Raw genomic sequence first — 20,027 nt, forward strand, 5'->3', positions numbered from 1 at the left:
GTATTAGGAGTTATGAGTTTCAAAATTATCATATTGTTAGCGTCTGTGGCGTCGACAATAGAGTTGTCTTGTTTTGTTTTACGCGCGGTTACCATGGCAACTGTTATCAGTCAGGTAGGATATCGATATCACACTGATATGATCTGTAGTTGATTTTTATGGCATAATTAGCTAATTTGAATTGTTGTTCAATTCGTGTATTGATAAAATGTCGTTTAATTCCTAACTTAGAGGAGAATTACAGGGTTAAGCATGAGATACCTTGAATACTTATAGACAAGTCACAAGTCTTAACGAATAGTTGTATTCGAAGCTTAAGGTATGCCAATAAGACTTAAGCATTTTATTCATGAAGTCCATCGACCTCTGTTTATTTCTAATAATAAATTTCGCATCTGACATTATTTGACGATGACCTTCGAGGAGCATTTTGAGGGAAATAACAATCATAATATTTATTATTTACTAACTGAGTACTAAATTAACATTTAGAAAATGTCCTTAACCAATTTTGGTCACCACGGCCATCCTCACGACCTAACCCACTACGCACTCGGCGCAACTCCATCACTCTAACAGGCCAATGGGGTGGTAGTCCGATTTTACGTGAGGCTCGGCTTGACATGAGCTTTTACGTGCTTTCTTAGTCAGTTGCCGATATTCTAACTCCAAGCTTCTACTGATAATTTCTTAACGGAAAAAAAAACTTGAACCCAGGACCTCGAAATGTACAGCTTTACGAACTAGCCGCTAGACTAACGAGGAAGTAAAAATCGTAAATGTTTTTATCAACTGTTAAAGCTACTTCTATTTGTAAAATCAAGATATTTTTCAACAAGTCAAGTAGTCTACACTACTTTAAAATTAATAGTTTAAATAATAAACATGAAATAAACATGAGCACTTCTGCAGAAAGCGTAACTTTTATTTATCTTAGTTTATATATAACAGGTGTTTTCGGCCCTCCTTAAAACGTCGTATTAACGTCACATAACTAATTAATTATAAACGAAACGAGTTTCCTATTTATTTTAATTAATTCATAGGGTACTTGAATCATTGAGGCAGCTTTACGCCTGACATGTTCGCGTTTGTGTATGTAGAAATAATAATTCTACAGAATAAATTTATTTATAAACGGTCCCTGCTCATCGCAATCATCCATCTCGATCAATCGATAGATTTGATCACAAAGCAATTTATTTAGTTGATGCAACAATAAAATTCAAGTGCCTAAGTCTATCATCATTTGAAATGTACGTATCATGTATACAATTATTGCAAAAAGATAATCGGATATGGTAATGGTGCGTTCTGACTTGCTTGGTAATTTAAAGCAATCCAATACATAATATTTTGTAGCTCCGACGAACACGGCGCTTGGACACGCGACGTATTCCCGGCTGGGACTCGACAATTTGTTGTAGAATCCGCTACAATAATATTATAATAAATCAGATCTAGTAGCTATAGTAATGCGTTGTTAATGATGTTGTTTTTGTAGTAGAGTGCCGGGGGCGGGGGCGTGCGCGGTGCGGAGCGCGAGGTCGCACACGCAGCGCTCGCGACGCTCTCCCGTGCGTGCCAGTGCCACACTGTCGCAGCGACAGAGATCAGTGTCTCGTACCGTTCGGCCGTGTGTCCTACTACTAAGTCTGTCTCGCGGCTATCTGCCGGCTGCCCACTTCGCGCGCGATCTTGTCATGACGCAGAAATAATTTATCAGTTCAAGTTCAAGTCTCCCGGAGTTGGTCAGTGAACATATATGCAGAACTTTATATGAAGCAGGCGCCGACGAGCGCAAAATTGCTACGCACGAAGACAACGAAGAACCGATGCTCGAAGACCGAGTATCTCTGATCAGCCTGAAATTAAAATATTGAGTGATTTGTGATATTACAAGTGTTCCATGCCTCACTGTGACTCGTACTGTGTTTACACATGTGCCAAGTGATGAGCAGGAGGACGGATGACTTGACAATTCGCAATTTAGATTTATTTAGGTAACTAATAATATTGATGAGCATATCATTACTTTAGATGTCACGCAGTGTCAATCGGAAGTTTAAACACAACGTGAAGCTACGCATACGAACAAGGAAATGCAAAATCAAATGCACTGATTTCAATTGAATTTGTAAATACGTTTTAAATATTTTTAATGTATATAGAGTACAAGCGTGACGACAAAAACATCTGCATACAAATGTTATTGGGGGAAGTGAACCAGCCCAAAAGATAATTCGGTATAGGCACATCGACTCGTACGAGATACTGTTGTCGCAGTCAAGTCTCCTGTCCAACTCCACCCGACTCACTGTTATTTTGTGGACGTGGATGTACTTACAACGAAACTGTTTCGGAAGTATTTGAGTTATTCTTCGGAAACAGTTTTACTCATCTCTCTCTATTATTCATATAATTAATCGGCTGCGATTGGCTTGGATATATCACACGCAATATCAAAAGTGAATGCCAACGGCTTTTGATATTATATTTTATTTATAGATTGTGAATCTTACAATGTTGTATGTTATTATTTATTAACTATTAATGAATTTTTGTTTAAGAAATAACACACGCTAAACCGATAGTTTTTTGCAATTTGGCATAAGTAATGTTTATATTACATAAGTAACTTATAACAATATTATATATAATACATCTATGTTACAATTACGAACCGGAAAAGTTATGTTATGTTATGTTTAAATGTGCTTAACTAAGAACTACAATTCACATGTCATTAATTAATTTAACGTTAAAATGTCCCACTATCGAGGAGCTGCGAGAGACTGAGACTGTATAATTACACGTTACAACCTCCAACCAACCGTAAACACCGCTGTAGGTATTATATTTGGATGAACTTTACTCATCAAACTAGTGAGATTAAAGTAATACAACGAGATATAGCTCATACCTTTTATTATAATACAACTTCATTATATATCAGACACTATTTTCTATAATATTGCTGAAGACATCACAGAACCTACACAAACAAAATAATACCAAATTGATAACTTCCTTCTTCTTCAAGTCGTCTAAAATAATTAACCGAGGTCATTTTAATCAATTGAAGAACAATCATCGCTAAGGTATGTAATCGTATCTGTTTTTTAAGTGTCAGGATTTCTTATTTGCGTTTTAATCAGTGGTTGGGCGATCAGAGTTACTGTTTCAAAAAAAAGACGGAAACAAATGGAAATAAAAACATATAGGCAAATGCTTATATTAATAATATATTCTAATATTTAAATAAGGAGTAAATAAGCACAATAATAATGAGTATGTAATCACAATATAATCTTCAGTCATTAAACGTAACACGGGTTTAGAAAGGCGTCGATGTCGGGTCGATTTAAAATTCGTTTCATTTTAGTTACGTTTTTGTTACGATTGTTTTATTAACATGGTATTCTACTAACACTCGAATGACAATAGAAAATATAATTACGAAAAATAATAATTGTGTAAGACTGGCTGAGTTACAAGTAAACTGGTAATATGTGTACCAGTGTGAGGTAAAGCCAACTTCTACAAGGGTGGTCAACGTACCGACTTCGGTAAAAAAAACGCTTTCGGCTAACTCACTACTTTCAAAATCAATGTATGTATGTAATCCAGTAATAAGGCATTGATTGAAGTGAACTTGCGAGGTCGTAATAAGATAAAAAAAATATCCAACATATTATTACAAACAAACCTTTACAGCCTTCGATAGTCAGAAAAGTTCACTTATAAATCCGGAAAACAAACAAAAGTAGCTTCTTAATTATCACATTAGTATGATAATTTTTTTTTTTATAGAATAGGAAGGCGGACGAGCATATAGGCCACCTGATGGTAAGTGGTCACCAACGCTCTTAGACATTGGCATTGTAAGAAATGTCAACCATCGCTTACATATCCAATGCGCCACCAACCTTGGGAACTAAGATTTTATGTCCCTTGTGCCTGTAATTACACTGGCTCACTCACCCTTCAAACCGGAACACAACAATATCAAGTATTGCTGTTTTTCGGTAGAATATCTGATGAGTGGGTGGTACCTACCCAGACGAGCTTGCACAAAGCCCTACCACCAGTAAAATTACTTTTAATTTTTGCAGCAATAATTACTTTTAATTGCTGCTAATGTAAACAAAGCCTAGAATTAGATAATACTGCAAAAAAATTGTGTACATGTATCTTTTGGGTGTGTAAATAAGTTATTATTTTTATTAATTATTATATTTGACAATGTTTTGAACAGGTCACAGTCGCAGCGCCAGCGGCGTGCGCGCGTCACCTGACAGCGCGACGGCCAGCGTTCGCAGTGCTCTGTATATTGATTACTATGAGGTTTGACATATAAGATACTAAATGTTAATTTAAATATAAACAACCAAGTGAAAACAAAAAACATCGTAACGTTATAAATAATACTTCGCCAATCCCTTTTGAAGCTTTTGTGAAACTGATGATATCGGAACCGTTAGAACTAATATTCTTATCCTATTTTCTTATGTTATAATCTAGGAGCCGGCACGCTGCTTATTTTCTGTTACTTCTGCTAGCAAATCCATATAAAGGTGAGTTTATATCATTTGAAGTACCTGTTAAGCTGAGTTACGTAATCGTTCCAAATTATTTTGGTAAAAAGGAATATAAAATAATGCCACTTATTAGTTAACTCCCTCTCTCAAATTGTTTTCATTTTTTTGATATTATTAGGTGGACGCGCCGATGCCGATACAGAAAAAAATGCAGGCCTGGTTTTGGCGGTGACAGCGAGTGTGCCTGGAGAGAGCGTGGTCGACGCACCAGCTCTAGCGGAGCTGGCCGTCCTCAGGTTACGAGCGGTGGGTGAAAAAGCGCGCGCCGTGCAACCGCCGTCGGCCTGCTTGTCTCCGGGTACCACCGACATTCGAGCATGTCGAAACGCTATAGTAGCAGAGTTAGCGAGAGGCAGCTTGCACGTTGCTTTTCTTACCGTCCCGGCAGCAAATGCGCCGGCGGCGTGGTTGTTGCACGAAGCCGGCCTCGACGAATTGGGGGATGTGGCGCCTCCAGTGCGTCGAGTTTGTATCGCGGCTCCACCGGCGCGGTCCTTGCTCGATCTCTCCGATTTGAATCTTGCGCAAAATTATTACGTTTCACATTCTGACCTCGCAGCCGCTCCGACCGAAAATCTCACGAGGAACAACAGTTCTTCAATGTTAGTACAATATTGTTAAATTCAAAGTAAAAAAGTTGTTTTATATGTAATACTCATTCTAATATATGGCTAATATTACGTATTTTTTCATTTCTCAGAGATGGCCGCCACAAGATCTTAATCCCCGAGTGGTGTATACGGAATAATACTAAGTGCGCAACATTATTGAGCAGAGACTCGGGAGAAGCGCGCTTATTTTTTGATGTGATACGTTTTCATCACCTGTACGCAAGCGTTCACCCCATTGCAACCACATTAACCGCTACGACAAGAGCACTTGGTACACGTTCTTTAATTTGTGACTGGGATCCAGAACGAATCGATCTCGGAGAATTCAGTCATAATCTCATGTCGTCACTCGGTCCACCGCCGTGTGACGCTTACACAGATACCGATGAATGTCCTTTTGAAAGTCGTCGTATTGTAAAGCTGGTAAACGCCAGGGCCCTGTCTCGATCCCGCGCAGCACTACTGGCACTGTTACAACTTCGGCTAAACACGGAAGAGCTGCATGAACTGACACAAATAGCTCGCAATACAGATCCTAAAACGGCAGCGAATCGATTTCTTGTCGCTCATCCTGCCAAAAATGTCATCCGTGAAGTACGCGTCGCTGTACTTTTACCGAATACGACGCATCGCGAAACATACGACGCATCATCACTTGCAGCTGCCGCAGCTCTCGCAGAAGCTGATCTTGAAAAAAATTGGTCTGGCTCAATTCGATTTAAGGTACAGTAGATAATAAAAATTTATTTTTCGAATTATATGCCGTAACCATTTACTTCATTCTCAACAGACGGAAACTTACGACGATCACTGTGATGCGACTCGCGCCGTTCAATATCTGTACGACGCCCCCGTCACGGGCGAGTACGACGGACTGTCGGCCGTGGCTGGGCCCGCATGTGGGTCTGCATTCGCCGATGTGGCGCGCCAGGGCCTCGAATTCCGCTTACCTGCCATCGCGTACACACCACAAGCGCTCCCGACGGCTTCGTTGGCATTACTGGCGGCCGGAGATGCACGCATGTACGCGTCAGTTTTTGGCTCAATATTTGCAAAACTTCGGTGGCGTCGTCTGGCCGCTCTCAGCGAGCCCGCTACACGCGCCTCTTTAGCTGCTGCTCGCCTGCAGGCCGACATCGTAGCACATCTCGAATTACCGGATGATCGACCGGAATACGATCCTGAAATATTCACAAAGGTAATAATGGAACCCCTTGTCTTATTATATTCACGAAACAAGACAACATTCCTCGCAAAAGGTAAAATAATAGAAAATTTGCAACTAATTTAATCATAATTATGATACTTGCCTTGATGTTAATTGCTTTTTAAGCAGGTAAGAAAGTCAATTCAGTAATTTCTTAAAATACTTGGTTTTTCGCCTTAACTAAAAAAATCACGTGTCTTTTAGCTAATTTTAGTTTTGGTTGTTACTCTGAGGTAAGCCTTTCAGAAACCAACACAACACAAAAACCCGTATAATTTACAACTAGAGATTCTTATATCTTGTCGACTTAGTTGTCTTTAAAAAATATTTAAATTTTAAATAACTCGAAAACTAACAAGCAAGTTTCTTCTCTTCTTCTCTTGCGAAGAATCGTATATCCTGTCACCGTGTGCAGCTCGTAACTCTCCTTTCGCAGTGGGCGGAGCGCGTGGCGGAGGTGAACGGGCGGGTGATCTACCTGTGCGTGGAGGACGCGCGCGCGGCGCGGGCGGCGCTGTGCGCGGGGCTCGCGGCCGGCCTCACGCCGCGCGCGGGCGCCGTGTGGCTGCTGCCCGCCTCGCTGGCGCTCGACACGCTGACCCGACCTGGTCGCACTGATCGTTGTTCGCGGGAGCAGCTTCGAGACATGTTGGACGGGCACGTGAGCGTCGTACCCGAGTGGGCTTTGCCGTGGCTAGATAACGCTGAAAACGTTAGTTTTTATTATTAGATGAGATTATATCGAATGTTTATAATAAATGCACCGTTATTCGTCCTTTTTAATTGTATTTTTAAAATATATGTTACAAAATGTCACCGGCAGAATAAGACCAGCATAAACGAGAGCGAAGATAGCGCCGGTGCATGGCGCGCTAGGTGGCGTACGCAGTGCGGCTTCGTGGGCGGCGAATGCGCACGTGTGGGCCCGGAGGCCGCGCTACTGTACGACAGCTTGCGCCTATGGGCTCTCGTGCTCGGCCGCCTGTTCGCCGACCAACCTAAAGCGCTCTATAACCTACATGATCTTGGACTCGTTAGGTACGATATTCTTCTCGATTTAGACTGACCGAATGAATTAGTGCACACTAGAACATAAGCATGCTGTACGTCCAAGTGGATTAAGATTAATAAAGACTATTAAAAAAAGTATCTAGTATACCTGCGCGTTTTTAAGGAATTACTAATATACCTATCTACCTATATTAGTAATTCCTCCAACCAATGGGCCTACACACCTATAACCTATAGGTAGATAGGTATATTAGTAATTCTTTAAAAACGCACCGAAATCCGAGATGGCCCATTGGTAAGAACGCGTGAATCTTAACCGATGAACGTGGGTTCGAACCCGGGCAAGCACCACTGAATTTTCATGTGCTTAATTTGTTATTATAATTCATCTCATGCTTGACGGTGAAGGAAAACATCGTGAGGAAACCTGCATGTATCGTGCCCATGGAGTCAGATCGGACTTGTGACTTTTACACTAGGCTGTCCATAAGCCATTACGCTGTTTACTTTGTTCAATAAAGCCATTTCTAGACACGTATGACGGCCTGAGCGCATAAGTACTGATGTCGATAAATCTCTATTTTTTTTTGTAGATCCTTGGTTTCAAATGCTACGAAAATTGATTTTAAAGGACTAACTGGACAATTTAAGTGGGTGGCGGCTGGAAACGATGACGACAATGGTACTGCATACGCGCGTTCGGCGCCACTCGTAGTACTGCAGTGGGACGGCCGCTCTCGCCATGAGGTGGGTCGCTGGGAGCGGGACCGGCTCGAGCTACAAGAAGACTTATTGATCTGGCGAACCGCAGACGGGCGGGTACCGGACGATGGCGGGGAACAATGTGCATTACAACCGATAGCCAATCTCTTTAATTGCGATTGTCGGACGGCTTTCGTAATCCTAGGATCATTGATATTAACGTTAGCGGTAGCAGCAATCAGTGCTATAGCGTTCTATTGCAAAAGGCGTGCCGAACGCAAGTACCGTTCCCGGCTAGAGGCTCTGGGACTACATTCGATGTTGCCCAAGACTATCGGTCTCGACCGCTGGGAGATCCCTCGAGAGCGTGTCGTCATCAATAGAAAGCTAGGCATGGGTGCCTTCGGAACGGTCTACGGTGGTTATGCTCTGCTGACCGAAGACCGCGGATGGACCGCCGTCGCCGTGAAAACGTTAAAGGCCGGCGCAAGCACGGAAGAGAAACTCGACTTCCTATCGGAGGCAGAGGCCATGAAGCGCTTCGATCACAAGAATGTGGTCCGGCTCCTAGCCGTAGTGACGAAGACGGAGCCCGTGTGCACCGTAATGGAGTACATGTTGCACGGGGACCTCAAGAACTACCTCCTGGCGCGGCGTCACTTGGCGTGCGCCGGCGCCGCGGGCGAGGACGAGGAGGAGCAGGTGTCGGCGCGCCGCCTCACGGGCATGGCGCTGGACGTGGCGCGCGCGCTGTCGTACCTGGCGCAGCTGCGCTACGTGCACCGCGACGTGGCGGCACGCAACTGCCTCGTTAGCGCGCGTCGCGTCGTCAAGCTGGCCGACTTCGGCATGACTCGCCTAGTTTTCGAGAATGATTACTACCGATTTAGCCGAAAGGGGATGCTACCGGTGCGATGGATGGCTCCCGAGAGTCTCGCGCTCGGGGTATTCTCGCCAGCGTCCGACGTCTGGTCCTTTGGCGTGTTACTGTACGAAATAGTGACGTTCGGATCCTTACCATTTCAAGGGCTCAGCAACAGCGAGGTGCTCACGAGAGTGAAGGGAGGCCAGACGCTTGAACTTCCGATCGGACTGAAACCCCAACTGTAAGTTTCGTAATCTATTGTAATAAATTAAAATCAATACATATTAAATTTCTCTTACATTAATAATATGATATACAAATATACATACATAGCCGAAATGCTCCATTGCTTATTTTTTCTTTCGCTTCGCGTCGCGATGAAGAAAATATCGTGTAATCGGGAAAGGGATGCTGGATGAAATTCTACCAAATATAAATGGGATAGTCTCCAGTTAAGCAGCATTGGAATCAGCTCCAATTTTTTCAAAGGAGGAAAGGTCTTTTCCTAGCTATAATTAACTTAACATATTGCACCGCATCTTTTACAGCGAGGGTTTGATCAAGTCCTGCTGGCAGCACGACTACAAAGCGCGGCCGACGGCATCCGAGGTGGCCGCGTTCTTGGCGGATGCGCCGCGTCTTCTAGCGCCGTGCCTGGACGTGCCCCTCGACACACTGTCGCTGGACGGCGAGCCCCCGTGGCGCGTACCGCGGGAGCGCGCCGAGGCTCGCTGGGTGTCGTGGGCGGCGCCCGCCTCACAGGCCACCGACACCACGTACCTGAGCGCCGACATGCCCCGCGAGACGGACCGTTTCTTGACGTGAAGCTGCCCACGCAGAGCGAATCCGGTCATACCTCGAATACCTTATCATTCCGATATTTTCTAGTCAATTTTATGTAATAGATCGTATCTTATGTAAGTTATTATTATTTATAATGATTAAAATATAATGTAATATTTATTTTGTGTGTATGGAAATGTGGTAAGGTTCGTGATATTCTGAGTGTATTGTTTTTGATAGTCGAGACGTCCGCAATCGAGTACGATTATTGATATTTTACGGAAATGTTTTATATTAAAATAAAAATATTTATTTTAACATTTAGTATTTAACTTTCCCTTAACTAAAGTTAAAGAAAGTTCAGAAGATATTGTAAATTAATCAAACAAACTTGCTGCAATTTTTATTTAAATGTCGAAAATGATTCACCCAAAACTATAATTATTCAAAGCTTCTTTAGAACTTATTCATTTGCTAAATTGATTATACTTTGGCGGGCGAGCATATTTTTTTATCATAAGAACATGTGGCTGACATTCGAGTCAGCCACTATGTCAATTTCAGTGCTTTGAAATTGTTAAAACAGGGAAAAAATATCCGTATGCAGTTAAATTAAACTGAATATGCCATTCATTTTTCTTCTTTTTAGCAATAAATATTAATACTATAAGTTATTTACAAAATATAATTACGTATATGCATTTTTTGCCTCTTAGAGACTTTAAAATCTCTTTATAATGTTAGTATGATAAATAATATAGGCTGCTAAATTCTACTTACTGTATCCTTTTTCGATTCATTGTTTAAGCTACGAAGCCAACACTGAGCAAATTGTCTTACTGATACAACATCGTAGGTATCTGTGTACAGCGCTCGTAAACAATAATCACAAATTTAATGAATAAAAGTTATTTTTTTCACTCAATTATTTTTATTAGTCCTTTCCGTTGTTATGTGTATTACGTATAATAATAGTATTATTTAATATTTAATACAAGGTAAAACCACTGTTTCTGTCGAGCGACACAGGATAGAGATAACCGAATGTTGGTTTCGTTATCAGCAGTGGGGTGACCAGGAAGTCGCAACGGTGTTCGGGATAGTTGCTATTGATTAACAAACTTCCATTCTACCGCATAGCGAAGAGATAAATTAGTTTTCTGTTTTTAGTTAGAAGTGAATAAGCCTTTAAATTATACTTTCACTTAAAAAAATATGGTAAATCATCATTGTGTCACTTGTTTTGTAAAATTTTCATACAGACACACAAACGTTTCTTAATTAGTTAGGTTACTTGATCTGTTGTAATGTAACCGACCCACTACATTCACTTTACTCGCTAAACGGCATGGTATTCTCTTAAGAATAGGACACCGCGATTTGAAGCGCTTTCTAGCTGACTAACAACTAGTAACACAGTCGAGCAACGAGTCGAACAAGTGCTTAAATGTAAATTGTAGTTTAATAATTAATAAAGAGCTCTGAATGAATTACTTTGTGACTTGTTGATAAAATTATATAGAACTATATAAATATGAAATTGAATTATATTCGTAGTTATAAGTCATAGTTTGTTTATTATGGGTATTATAGTAATGACCTGCAGATCGATTTCGGCCACGACGGCCAATCTCAAGAGAGATTAGCCAACTATGCAGGAGATATTATAGTGCACAGGTGTGTGCGCAAACACAGGTGCACTCTCTATTTCCTAACTCATAATCCGATGGGACGGCAATCCGACACGACCGGAAATAGTTCAGGCGCAGGACCAAAGGCTTTACGTACACACTTCCAATTTCCAGACTCGGGGCTGCTACTGAGAATTTTCAGACAGAAAAACCCAAAAACTTTTTACTGGCCCGACCTGGGAATTGAACCCAAGACCTTCGGGTCTGCGTCCTTACATCGAGTCACTAGACCAACGAGGTAGTCAATTATAGTACAGTATAGTTTAACAAGTCAATTACAGTACAGTAGAGTTGAACCACAAAGGCGGGTACCGAATAATAGGTCAAATTTCTTTTCCACGCCGTCGACATCCTTTTTCACACCGCCGCTATAGGCGCCGAAATAGCGACTGAAATCTGTAGCCACTCCGTCTCTTCGAGGGGGTGTCACGGGTTCGCTTGCACTCCTCCATTGCTAGTGAGGTTTCTGGGGTACAGAGTAGCCCCCCCCTCCCCAGTGCGACATGACTTCAAAACACAAAACTTCAAAACACTGAACAAAAATAAATGCTTACACTAAGATAAGTAACGCTATGAAATGAAAACGGCTAGCTGCCACCCTGGGACCAATCAAATGGTGGGGAGCGGACGTGACGTCACATCCCCACACTAAATACAAGAAACAGGAAAGGGAAGTATACAACGCACTCTCACGAATGCTATGCATTGTCACATGCCAAATAATACTTAATTCATTTGTAGTTTCCTTGATTTCGTTTTATATATTAACATTAGCATGTCGGTGACGCTAAGCCACGAGTCTATCTTTTACGATAAACCAGCGCAACGCGCCTAAAGGAGTTTTCACCTAAAAAAAACATAATTATTCTTATAGTATTTAAATAATAATATTAGTTGAATATCCTTTCCTGGAATTTTGTATTTTTTTTTTCGTGATATTACTCTTGTCTCAGGATGTCCTAGTAAGTGAACGTATTGGTCATCCTACGCGAACTTCCCAATCAATATTACTTAATTAGTGTCGAGAGCATGTGGAACTCGAGAAGTTACCTTACAATCATATCCGCGCTGTTTACGCTCTCGGCGATGAGCGCGGGCCCGTGCTCCGACCTGCGGACGCAATGGCTGCGTGGACCTCGAGGTGAGACTCGTAAGGTTGCTATTATAAAAATAATCTTCGCAAAACTGAACATCTTACGAGAATCTGTTGGATTTAATTATTTACCCTCTTTTACACAAAAATAGCATCAAAAATACCAATTTCAACCTCTTGTAAAAAGAATTTTGAAAAATATTTTCATAGTGCTCACCTACTTATTATAAAGAATGTCTGTGCAAAATTTCATCGTGATAGAACAAGCGGATTAGGTTCTGCGGTAGGTCAGTCAGCTATTTTATAATTTTAAGCAGTATTTCATCTGTTAACTGCTTTCTGGTTTTTTTTCCTCTAACATGCCGAATAAAGCTATGCTATTAAGGTGTAAATTATTGAAAATGCTAAGTTGTCGAAATATAAATGACTTTGTAGTTACTGGATACAGACATGGAGCACTGAAATATTAAAGTGACTGTGTATAATGATGAAATTTGTAATTGATGTGTAATGAATACTCTTGACCGCAGATATTCCACTGCGGGTGAAAGGCGATGAGATGCCCGTGACGGTGCTAGGCGAGGGCGGGGCGCCACGAGCTGCCGCTGCACTGCTGCTGGTGACCATAAGAGACGTCCTCGGCTTCTCGGCGCATCTCGAACTGGCTACAGCTAATCTATGCGATCTCGCCGCGCGCACGAATTATTTGCGAAGGTATTTGTGTACCGTTATATAGCCAGTTATCACTATTATACTTAAGAATCAATTTCATTATCCGCCTTATTGTACAAACAAATATTTTGTGATAAGTTTTCTGCATCTGTATTTCTTTTTTATGTGTGTAGGTTTACAATGAAAGTCTATCTTTCTATCTATCTACTTTGAAAAAATATTAGTTTAATTAAAATAATATAAGTCAGGTATAAGCTTAACCTGCTTGCAGAAAATCAATTCATATTTTAGTTTACTGCCCGAGTTCAAAGATTTTTTTCTACAGAGTTTTACAAGTTATTTATAAATTCAGAATAATTCTTGAACTTGATATTGTAGCCCACTCGCGTTTTGTTTGTTGCAGTATAGCCGTAGTGGCACCAGTGGCTTACTGGCCCAGCAAAGGATGCAACGCCAGGAACCACCACGTTGATATGGTGACCACCCTGGCTTTACCAGCTTCTGAATTTTCTATACATTTGCTGGCTCGCGTGTCTCGTGAGACGTGCAAAGATTTAATTAGCAACTTAACTTTTTACTTAAGCTCTGCTATTCTTAATAATTGTGGTTTCATAGAATCTAAAACCATTTCAACACAAAATAGGTAAGTTGACTGGACTGCAATCAAACACTCGAGTCGATCGCGATGCTAAAACGGATGTGTCATAACTATTAAATTACTTTTTGATACCACCTACAAAAAATCCAAATCTCGGCCAAAAGAATAACATGCGAAAAACAAGCGATGCCGAATAAAGCTATGTGTGCGAGTGTGTGTGGCGGTGGCATATTTACAAGGTCATCGGTGAGTGTAGTAGTGTGTAAAGAGAATGTAAGTAAAATTTAAAGAAGGATACAATTTTACAATACATCCTTGATACGTTATTTTTTTCCACATATTTGTATAAAACCCAGCTTAAAATAATAATATAATAGGTAACTAGTTTGAATATAATCAAATATACCACCATAAAACTTATCTAAAATGTTAGTTGGAAACTATGTAGCTACATATTTATACAATCAAAATACTTATACAACAAAATACAATATATTTCCATACAATCCTGCTACAACGCCGCAATACTCCTTAATAATTATGTCTATCTCAGTAAACGACTTAAAGACAAATGTTGTTCTTGCGTAGTACCAATGTTTAGAGTATAGAAGCCATTTGTGCATATGTCCAATTTGTAAAAACGCTGGTCCAATGCGGATTGGTGAATACACATGTGGCAGAATTTCAATGAAATTAGACACATGCAGGTTGTCTCATGATTTTATCCTTCACCGTTCAAACACGAGATGAATTATAATTACAAATTAAGACCTTGAAAATTCAGTGGTGCTTACCGATGTTTGAAGCCGCGGCCTATATAACTTAGTTTAACTGTAAACTGTAATGTAAGTTTATGTTTAAATAAAGTATTTAAATTAATGCTCCTCGTGTATCTGTATGTATATATTAAACATATAACTTAATATGTATAACTTTGATTTTATTATTATCAGGGCTTGTAAGCACAAACACTAGTGCTTATTTCACTTTTTTTAGCAGGCACGTCTTTATGTACATGGAGTACGATTGAGTGCGATTGAGTGCCTGATATAGTTCCTACTGTGAAACAAAATAATAAGAACAGTGCGGGCAGAGTGGTATTACTTTGCTTTACATAACATCTTAGCTAGCTTAATATACAAGTTCTATGCGCCACATTATAGTGATCTGTATGTTACACGCCCCTGTCCAGTCTTCAATCTTATTCTTTGGTCTGAGCTTTAAATATAAAAAATTAAATAGATAAATAAATTTCCTTACACTTTGTTGCATAAATAAGATGCAAAGAAATGACAATAACAAGTTTTTTTTTTTTTTTTGATTCAGGTCCAATTTTATCAAAAACTTAAATTTCCAGTTTTAAAGATTGTAATAAATATTTTACTCATACCACAGGGATTGCGAGAAATGCTTTGCTGTGTTGGCACGCAATGAAAGTGAACACGATATCGGAGTTGCGATAGAGTTGCAGCGGCGGATCAGAGACTCGAAGCTGCCGCTACAGATTGTATACTTCCAAACTGACTTACACTTGCGTACAAAAATTTTGCAATTGCAACAACAAAACAGATCCTTCCTTTTTCTTGATGAAAACATTTGGACAAGCAAGCCAAACATATTGCCTGTTCAGCTTCCATTATGTGTTAATACTGCTGGTTGCTTCCCTTACGCGCTTGATCCTAGTAAAGCTGTACGCGTTGGTAATGGAGAGTTTATGAAACGTTTCGCACCACCGATATCGAATTTTGTAAATCGTTTTGGACCTGAAACTACAGATCTTCGAGGAATAATTGAAAACGAAATATATTTAAAAAATATCTCCAATATCGAAGAAGCAGCCTGCTCGTGGGCGTTACAAAATAAAAATAAAATTGAAAACTGGACTAATAGTACAAATGATAACCACCTACCTGTTTACATTTTTCAAATATATATTTGCGAGGACGATCCAGACCTCGAAGAATACCTAAAGGTTATTAATATTGCAGCATACTTACTAAGGGCTGACATACAAGAAGTCGACTACAATTTATGGTTAATGAAGATTAATTGTGTTGATAGTCAAAATATTACATTGCAAATTATGGAACTGGCTCGTAAACAGCAAGTAGCCGGAGCCATAGCAATGGGTTTGATGGTAACAGATGCGGCGGCAAGAGCCGCTGACAACGGCCAACTACCGCTAATGCTAGCAGGCCCCACCTTACCGGAAGTTCCTTTAGACACTGCACATTCAGTATACGCAATCACAGCGCCCTTAATGAATCTTACGCACGCGTATTTGGAATTGCTCCAACGATGCAACTGGATGCGTGTTGCTATACTCTCTGATAACACAACATACTCAAAAGTTTTTATTAATATGCTACTTAACGAAAAAAAACTACTTATCCGTGAGGAAATTGTAAATTTAAAAAATATTCGAATCGCCTTGGAAAAATTCCGAACTGCAGATGCTCGCATTTTCTTTGTTAATACAAATTCAAATATTTCCGGTGTTATTTTATGCACTGCGTTGGATCTCGGTATGACACCAGATGCTGGTTTTGTTTGGATAGTCAGAGATTGGAGAAAGGCAAAATGCATTGCTGAAAAAGACTGGGGCGGCATGTACCACATCACTTTAGGATTAACATGGAGAGGAGGACCAACAGCAGGGGGTTCAAGGGTAATGCAAAGCGAACTTCGTAAACTATGGCACACTTACAATAATGTACTTACTGGATCAGCAAATTCTGCATCCCTGGCGGATGCTTTCCTATTTCTTGCTCATGGATTTGCTAACTTTCATAACGAATATCCTTCTCATATGTATGATCTTCGCGGTTTCGGTAATGCTCAGTAAGTGTATAATTTAATTATCTTTCATATAAATGTAGCTAAAAGACCAAACATTTTTTTAAACTAAATTATAATGGCATCGTTTGATAGCACATTAACTCAACGTTTTGTTTCCAATTGTTGTCCGTTGTCTGTCAATAAAGTAATATGGATTCAATTTTTTCACTGACTATTTTTTAATAAATTTTTGAATTAAAATAAGAAAATGTGAAAATCCAACCCCTTTCGTCAAAAGGAGAAAGGCATTAATCCGGTAGACAAATTTAAAAAATTAACTTAATCATTTTTTACTATTTAAATATATTTACAGGAATTTTTCAAAGATTATGCAAAAATTAACATTAAATGGAACTGCACAAGAACTTAAAATTAACGGTGGCGAAAAGCTAGTATTTATCGAAAAATGGTACGGGAACAGAGGTTCTTCAGTCGCCTTGTGGTATATAACACTCAAAGGTGTAGTTGACGTTTGGCCCAACAACTCCACTACGTGTACCCAAATTGTCGGAATACAGCCAACGGACAGATACCATTGCATAACATTTACAACAGGAGATCCATTTGCACCTCGCTGTCACCTATTAACGATTAGTATTACTATTACTATATTGACTCTAGCAATCATATCGCTCTATGTTGCTAGACGTGCTCGACTGTCGAGCATAAGCCGTCGCGAACAAGAGGAAAGTCAAAGAGCTGTATCTTGGCTGGATTCATATTTAGTACAGCGTAATTCGATCAAACTTTTCCATGAAATTGGCTCTGGTAGTAATGGGCAAGTACGTTTTGCTGAATTAAGGAAACCCGACGAAACAATCCTAGTTGCTGCCAAAGAACCACATGAGAGCGTTGGACTTTTCAAAGAGAATGAATTATTACGTGAAGCATGCCTCCTCGCACTATTGAACCACGAAAACATAATCCGTCTTATCGGTGTTTGTGTAGGTGGAGGACCTCCTATTGTTTTAATGGAGCATGCATATTACAACGATTTACATAGATATTTAACGTTCCGTCGACAATTTGTCATTAGTGCCCGAAGTGGTCAAGTCACAGATCAGGAAGCTATGGAAGTATCGGAGGGTGAACTGACCCGGTTTGCACGAGAAGCAGCTCGAGCACTCGAATATCTCACGTCTAAAAGACTAGTGCACAGGGATGTGCGTGCTGCAAATTGTCTCGTGGATAAAAATCGATTACTAAAACTAGCCGATTTCGGAATGGCTCGCAAGCTAGATAGTGAAGCAGATCTATACATGACGAGGCGTCGTAGCTTGTTTCCTGTGTTATGGATGCCACCTGAAAGCCTCATTCAAGGATTGTTCTCACCAGCTTCAGATATATGGTCACTTGGTGTATTAATATTGGAGGTGTGTACACTTGGCGCTCGTCCATATAACGATTGGCCACTTGAGCAAGTGTTTCATTATGTTCGATCAGGGGGGCATCCACCTCTTCCACCAGACACATCAAAACATACGTGAGTATTAAAAGCGAAAAGCGCCTGTAATATTCTTCTGAGGCATTCAACATCAACGTGTACATTTTTCATATTTTCAGACGTAGCTTAGTGTTGGCATGCTGGCAACAAGATGTTAAGGCTCGCCCGAGTGCAGCCTTTATTCATGATTTTTTAACACGCAACCCATACGTAATATCTCCAGCTCTGCTGACACCTGACATGCCTGAACCTAATTTATATTTTATCAAAAGGGATAGAACTTTCGAAGAAATTAAAAGAAGCAGAAGAAAAACATCAAAAAATCGTGTTGTATAATCTTCTGTCTGGTTTTATAATCTTCTGTCTGGTTTATTCTATCTATACAAAATAAAATTGGAGTGGCAGTCAATAATTTCAAAATAAATGCCTCTGTTTAAGATAATATAGCTATTTGCGAGTTAAAAAAATCACTACATTTTTTCAATTGATTGGTCCAGGATAATCTACAAAATGGCTAATTATTATAAATGCAAAAAAACTGAATTATTCTGAGAAGTCTTCTAAGGTACCGCTAGAGTCTATCGAAAGTATTACTTTCCACTTAAAACTCACGTAAATTTACGAGTTTAGGTTAAAAAACATTTAAAATAGGTGATTTTAAAGAATTTTTTCCCAAGCTGAGTCAGAAAATAATAAAATATATTATTCTGAATGACTAATCCAAACATATATTATAATGTGCAAAATAAGATGTAGGTAAAACAAATCCGTGCAGTGACGGAGAAAGAATACATTTCACTGCCCCTCTCTTTCCCATGGGTGTCGTAAGAGGCGACTAAGGGATATCTGAGCGACCATCTGCTCACCTGGTGGTAGGATGCTAACATCCTGGCTTGTTACCACCGTACGCATGGTGAAAAACTCGTGAAGTGGCTTGCAGCCGCGTTTCGAGGTCAGCCAGCGTACAGCCAGAGCCCGAGCGAGTATTGCCGCGATGGGTGTTGGTCCGGTTGGAGACGGCTGTTGAACCAATGCCGGGGGAAACTGTATTGACCTGCCGGCCAGGGAGACCCGAAGAAACGGCTGTTCCGCTGGCCGCCCGTGGCATAGTACAGGGGCCCGAGCGTGCCTAACCAGCTCGTGAGGCTGCCCCACCAGGCCACGCATAATCTCGGGGTGGACCGTCGTGCCGGTTGGTGACCGGTAGGTGGGGTCCCGGCGGCCACTTCCGGGGGGGTTCGGGGGCCCTTCCGTCCGGCGGGTCAGTGTATTTTTCCTTTTGGCAACCACTTGGGGAAACACGCCTCCACACTTTGCCCATCCCTATCGTGGCAATACATCGCTCGCTTCACGTCTCTTTTCCATTTAATTTCTCCCAAATGGCGCAACAAAAAAGAAATAACGGTCGTACAGCGGTGCTCACCCCCACCATACCCTCGCTGTTTGAGGTCGAGTTCTCTAACATCCGAGGACTCCACACTAACCTCAACGCTGTCCACCACCATCTCGAGACAGCACGGCCAGCAATGTTGTTTCTCACGGAGACACAAATACTCCGTCCTGCCGATACCAGCTACCTTAATTATCCCGGCTACACGCTTGAAGAATCCTTCAAAGCGAAAGCCGGAGTATGCTTGTTCGTCAGGACGGATGTTTGCTGTCACCGACTGCGCTGCTTGGAGGACCCCTCCTTCTCCATGTTGGTGGTACGTGTGGACCTGGTTCGTCAGAGCCGAGTCTACGTGTGCCTCTACAGATCCCACAATGGTGACTTGGAGACAAGCCGACTATTTGACCATCTTAGTCGGGTGGCAGATGCTGCGCAAGAGCAATTTCCTAACGCGGAATTGGTGTTTTTGGGGGACTTTAATGCTCACCACGAATCCTGGTTGAAATCCCTCAAAACTGACC

At 40.9% G+C, this 20,027-nt stretch overlaps 2 protein-coding genes across 3 annotated transcripts; both read left to right on the forward strand.

Moving 5' to 3' along the window:
- Positions 1-1,570: 1,570 nt before the first annotated feature.
- Positions 1,571-10,700, forward strand: LOC126781198 (uncharacterized). Of its 2 annotated transcripts, none has more exons than XM_050506053.1 (10): positions 1,571-2,003; positions 4,259-4,347; positions 4,525-4,577; positions 4,720-5,203; positions 5,302-5,935; positions 6,003-6,410; positions 6,856-7,131; positions 7,243-7,457; positions 8,024-9,238; positions 9,546-10,700. In XM_050506053.1, the coding sequence occupies exons 2-10, from the start codon at positions 4,343-4,345 to the stop codon at positions 9,820-9,822; spliced, it is 3,567 nt and encodes a 1,188-aa protein (XP_050362010.1). In that variant the 5' UTR covers positions 1,571-2,003; positions 4,259-4,342; the 3' UTR covers positions 9,823-10,700. The 2 variants fall into 2 exon arrangements, with proteins under 2 accessions (XP_050362010.1, XP_050362011.1); XM_050506054.1 differs by lacking the exon at positions 1,571-2,003 and adding an exon at positions 2,648-3,101.
- A 1,794-nt stretch (positions 10,701-12,494) lies between these two features.
- On the forward strand, positions 12,495-18,876 carry LOC126781200 (uncharacterized). The gene is made up of 6 exons (XM_050506057.1): positions 12,495-12,612; positions 13,095-13,278; positions 13,640-13,879; positions 15,230-16,675; positions 16,986-18,155; positions 18,236-18,876. Exons 1-6 carry the CDS (start codon positions 12,501-12,503, stop codon positions 18,450-18,452), a joined length of 3,369 nt encoding a protein of 1,122 aa, XP_050362014.1. The 5' UTR covers positions 12,495-12,500; the 3' UTR covers positions 18,453-18,876.
- Positions 18,877-20,027: the final 1,151 nt, after the last annotated feature.

This window comes from Nymphalis io, chromosome 3, assembly GCF_905147045.1.
Source record: "Nymphalis io chromosome 3, ilAglIoxx1.1, whole genome shotgun sequence".
In the NCBI taxonomy this organism is placed as follows: domain Eukaryota; kingdom Metazoa; phylum Arthropoda; class Insecta; order Lepidoptera; family Nymphalidae; genus Nymphalis; species Nymphalis io.

Coding starts and splice junctions, on each gene's coding strand:
- LOC126781198 (XM_050506053.1), top strand. Junction 4,578..4,719: donor GCTAGCAAATCCATATAAAG/GTGAGTTTATAT, acceptor TGATATTATTAG/GTGGACGCGCCGATGCCGAT. Junction 7,458..8,023: donor CATGATCTTGGACTCGTTAG/GTACGATATTCT, acceptor TTTTTTTTGTAG/ATCCTTGGTTTCAAATGCTA.
- LOC126781200 (XM_050506057.1), top strand. CDS start 12,501: ATGTGGAACTCGAGAAGTTACCTTACAATCATATCCGCGCTGTTTACG. Junction 16,676..16,985: donor CGCGGTTTCGGTAATGCTCA/GTAAGTGTATAA, acceptor ATATATTTACAG/GAATTTTTCAAAGATTATGC. Junction 18,156..18,235: donor CCAGACACATCAAAACATAC/GTGAGTATTAAA, acceptor TCATATTTTCAG/ACGTAGCTTAGTGTTGGCAT.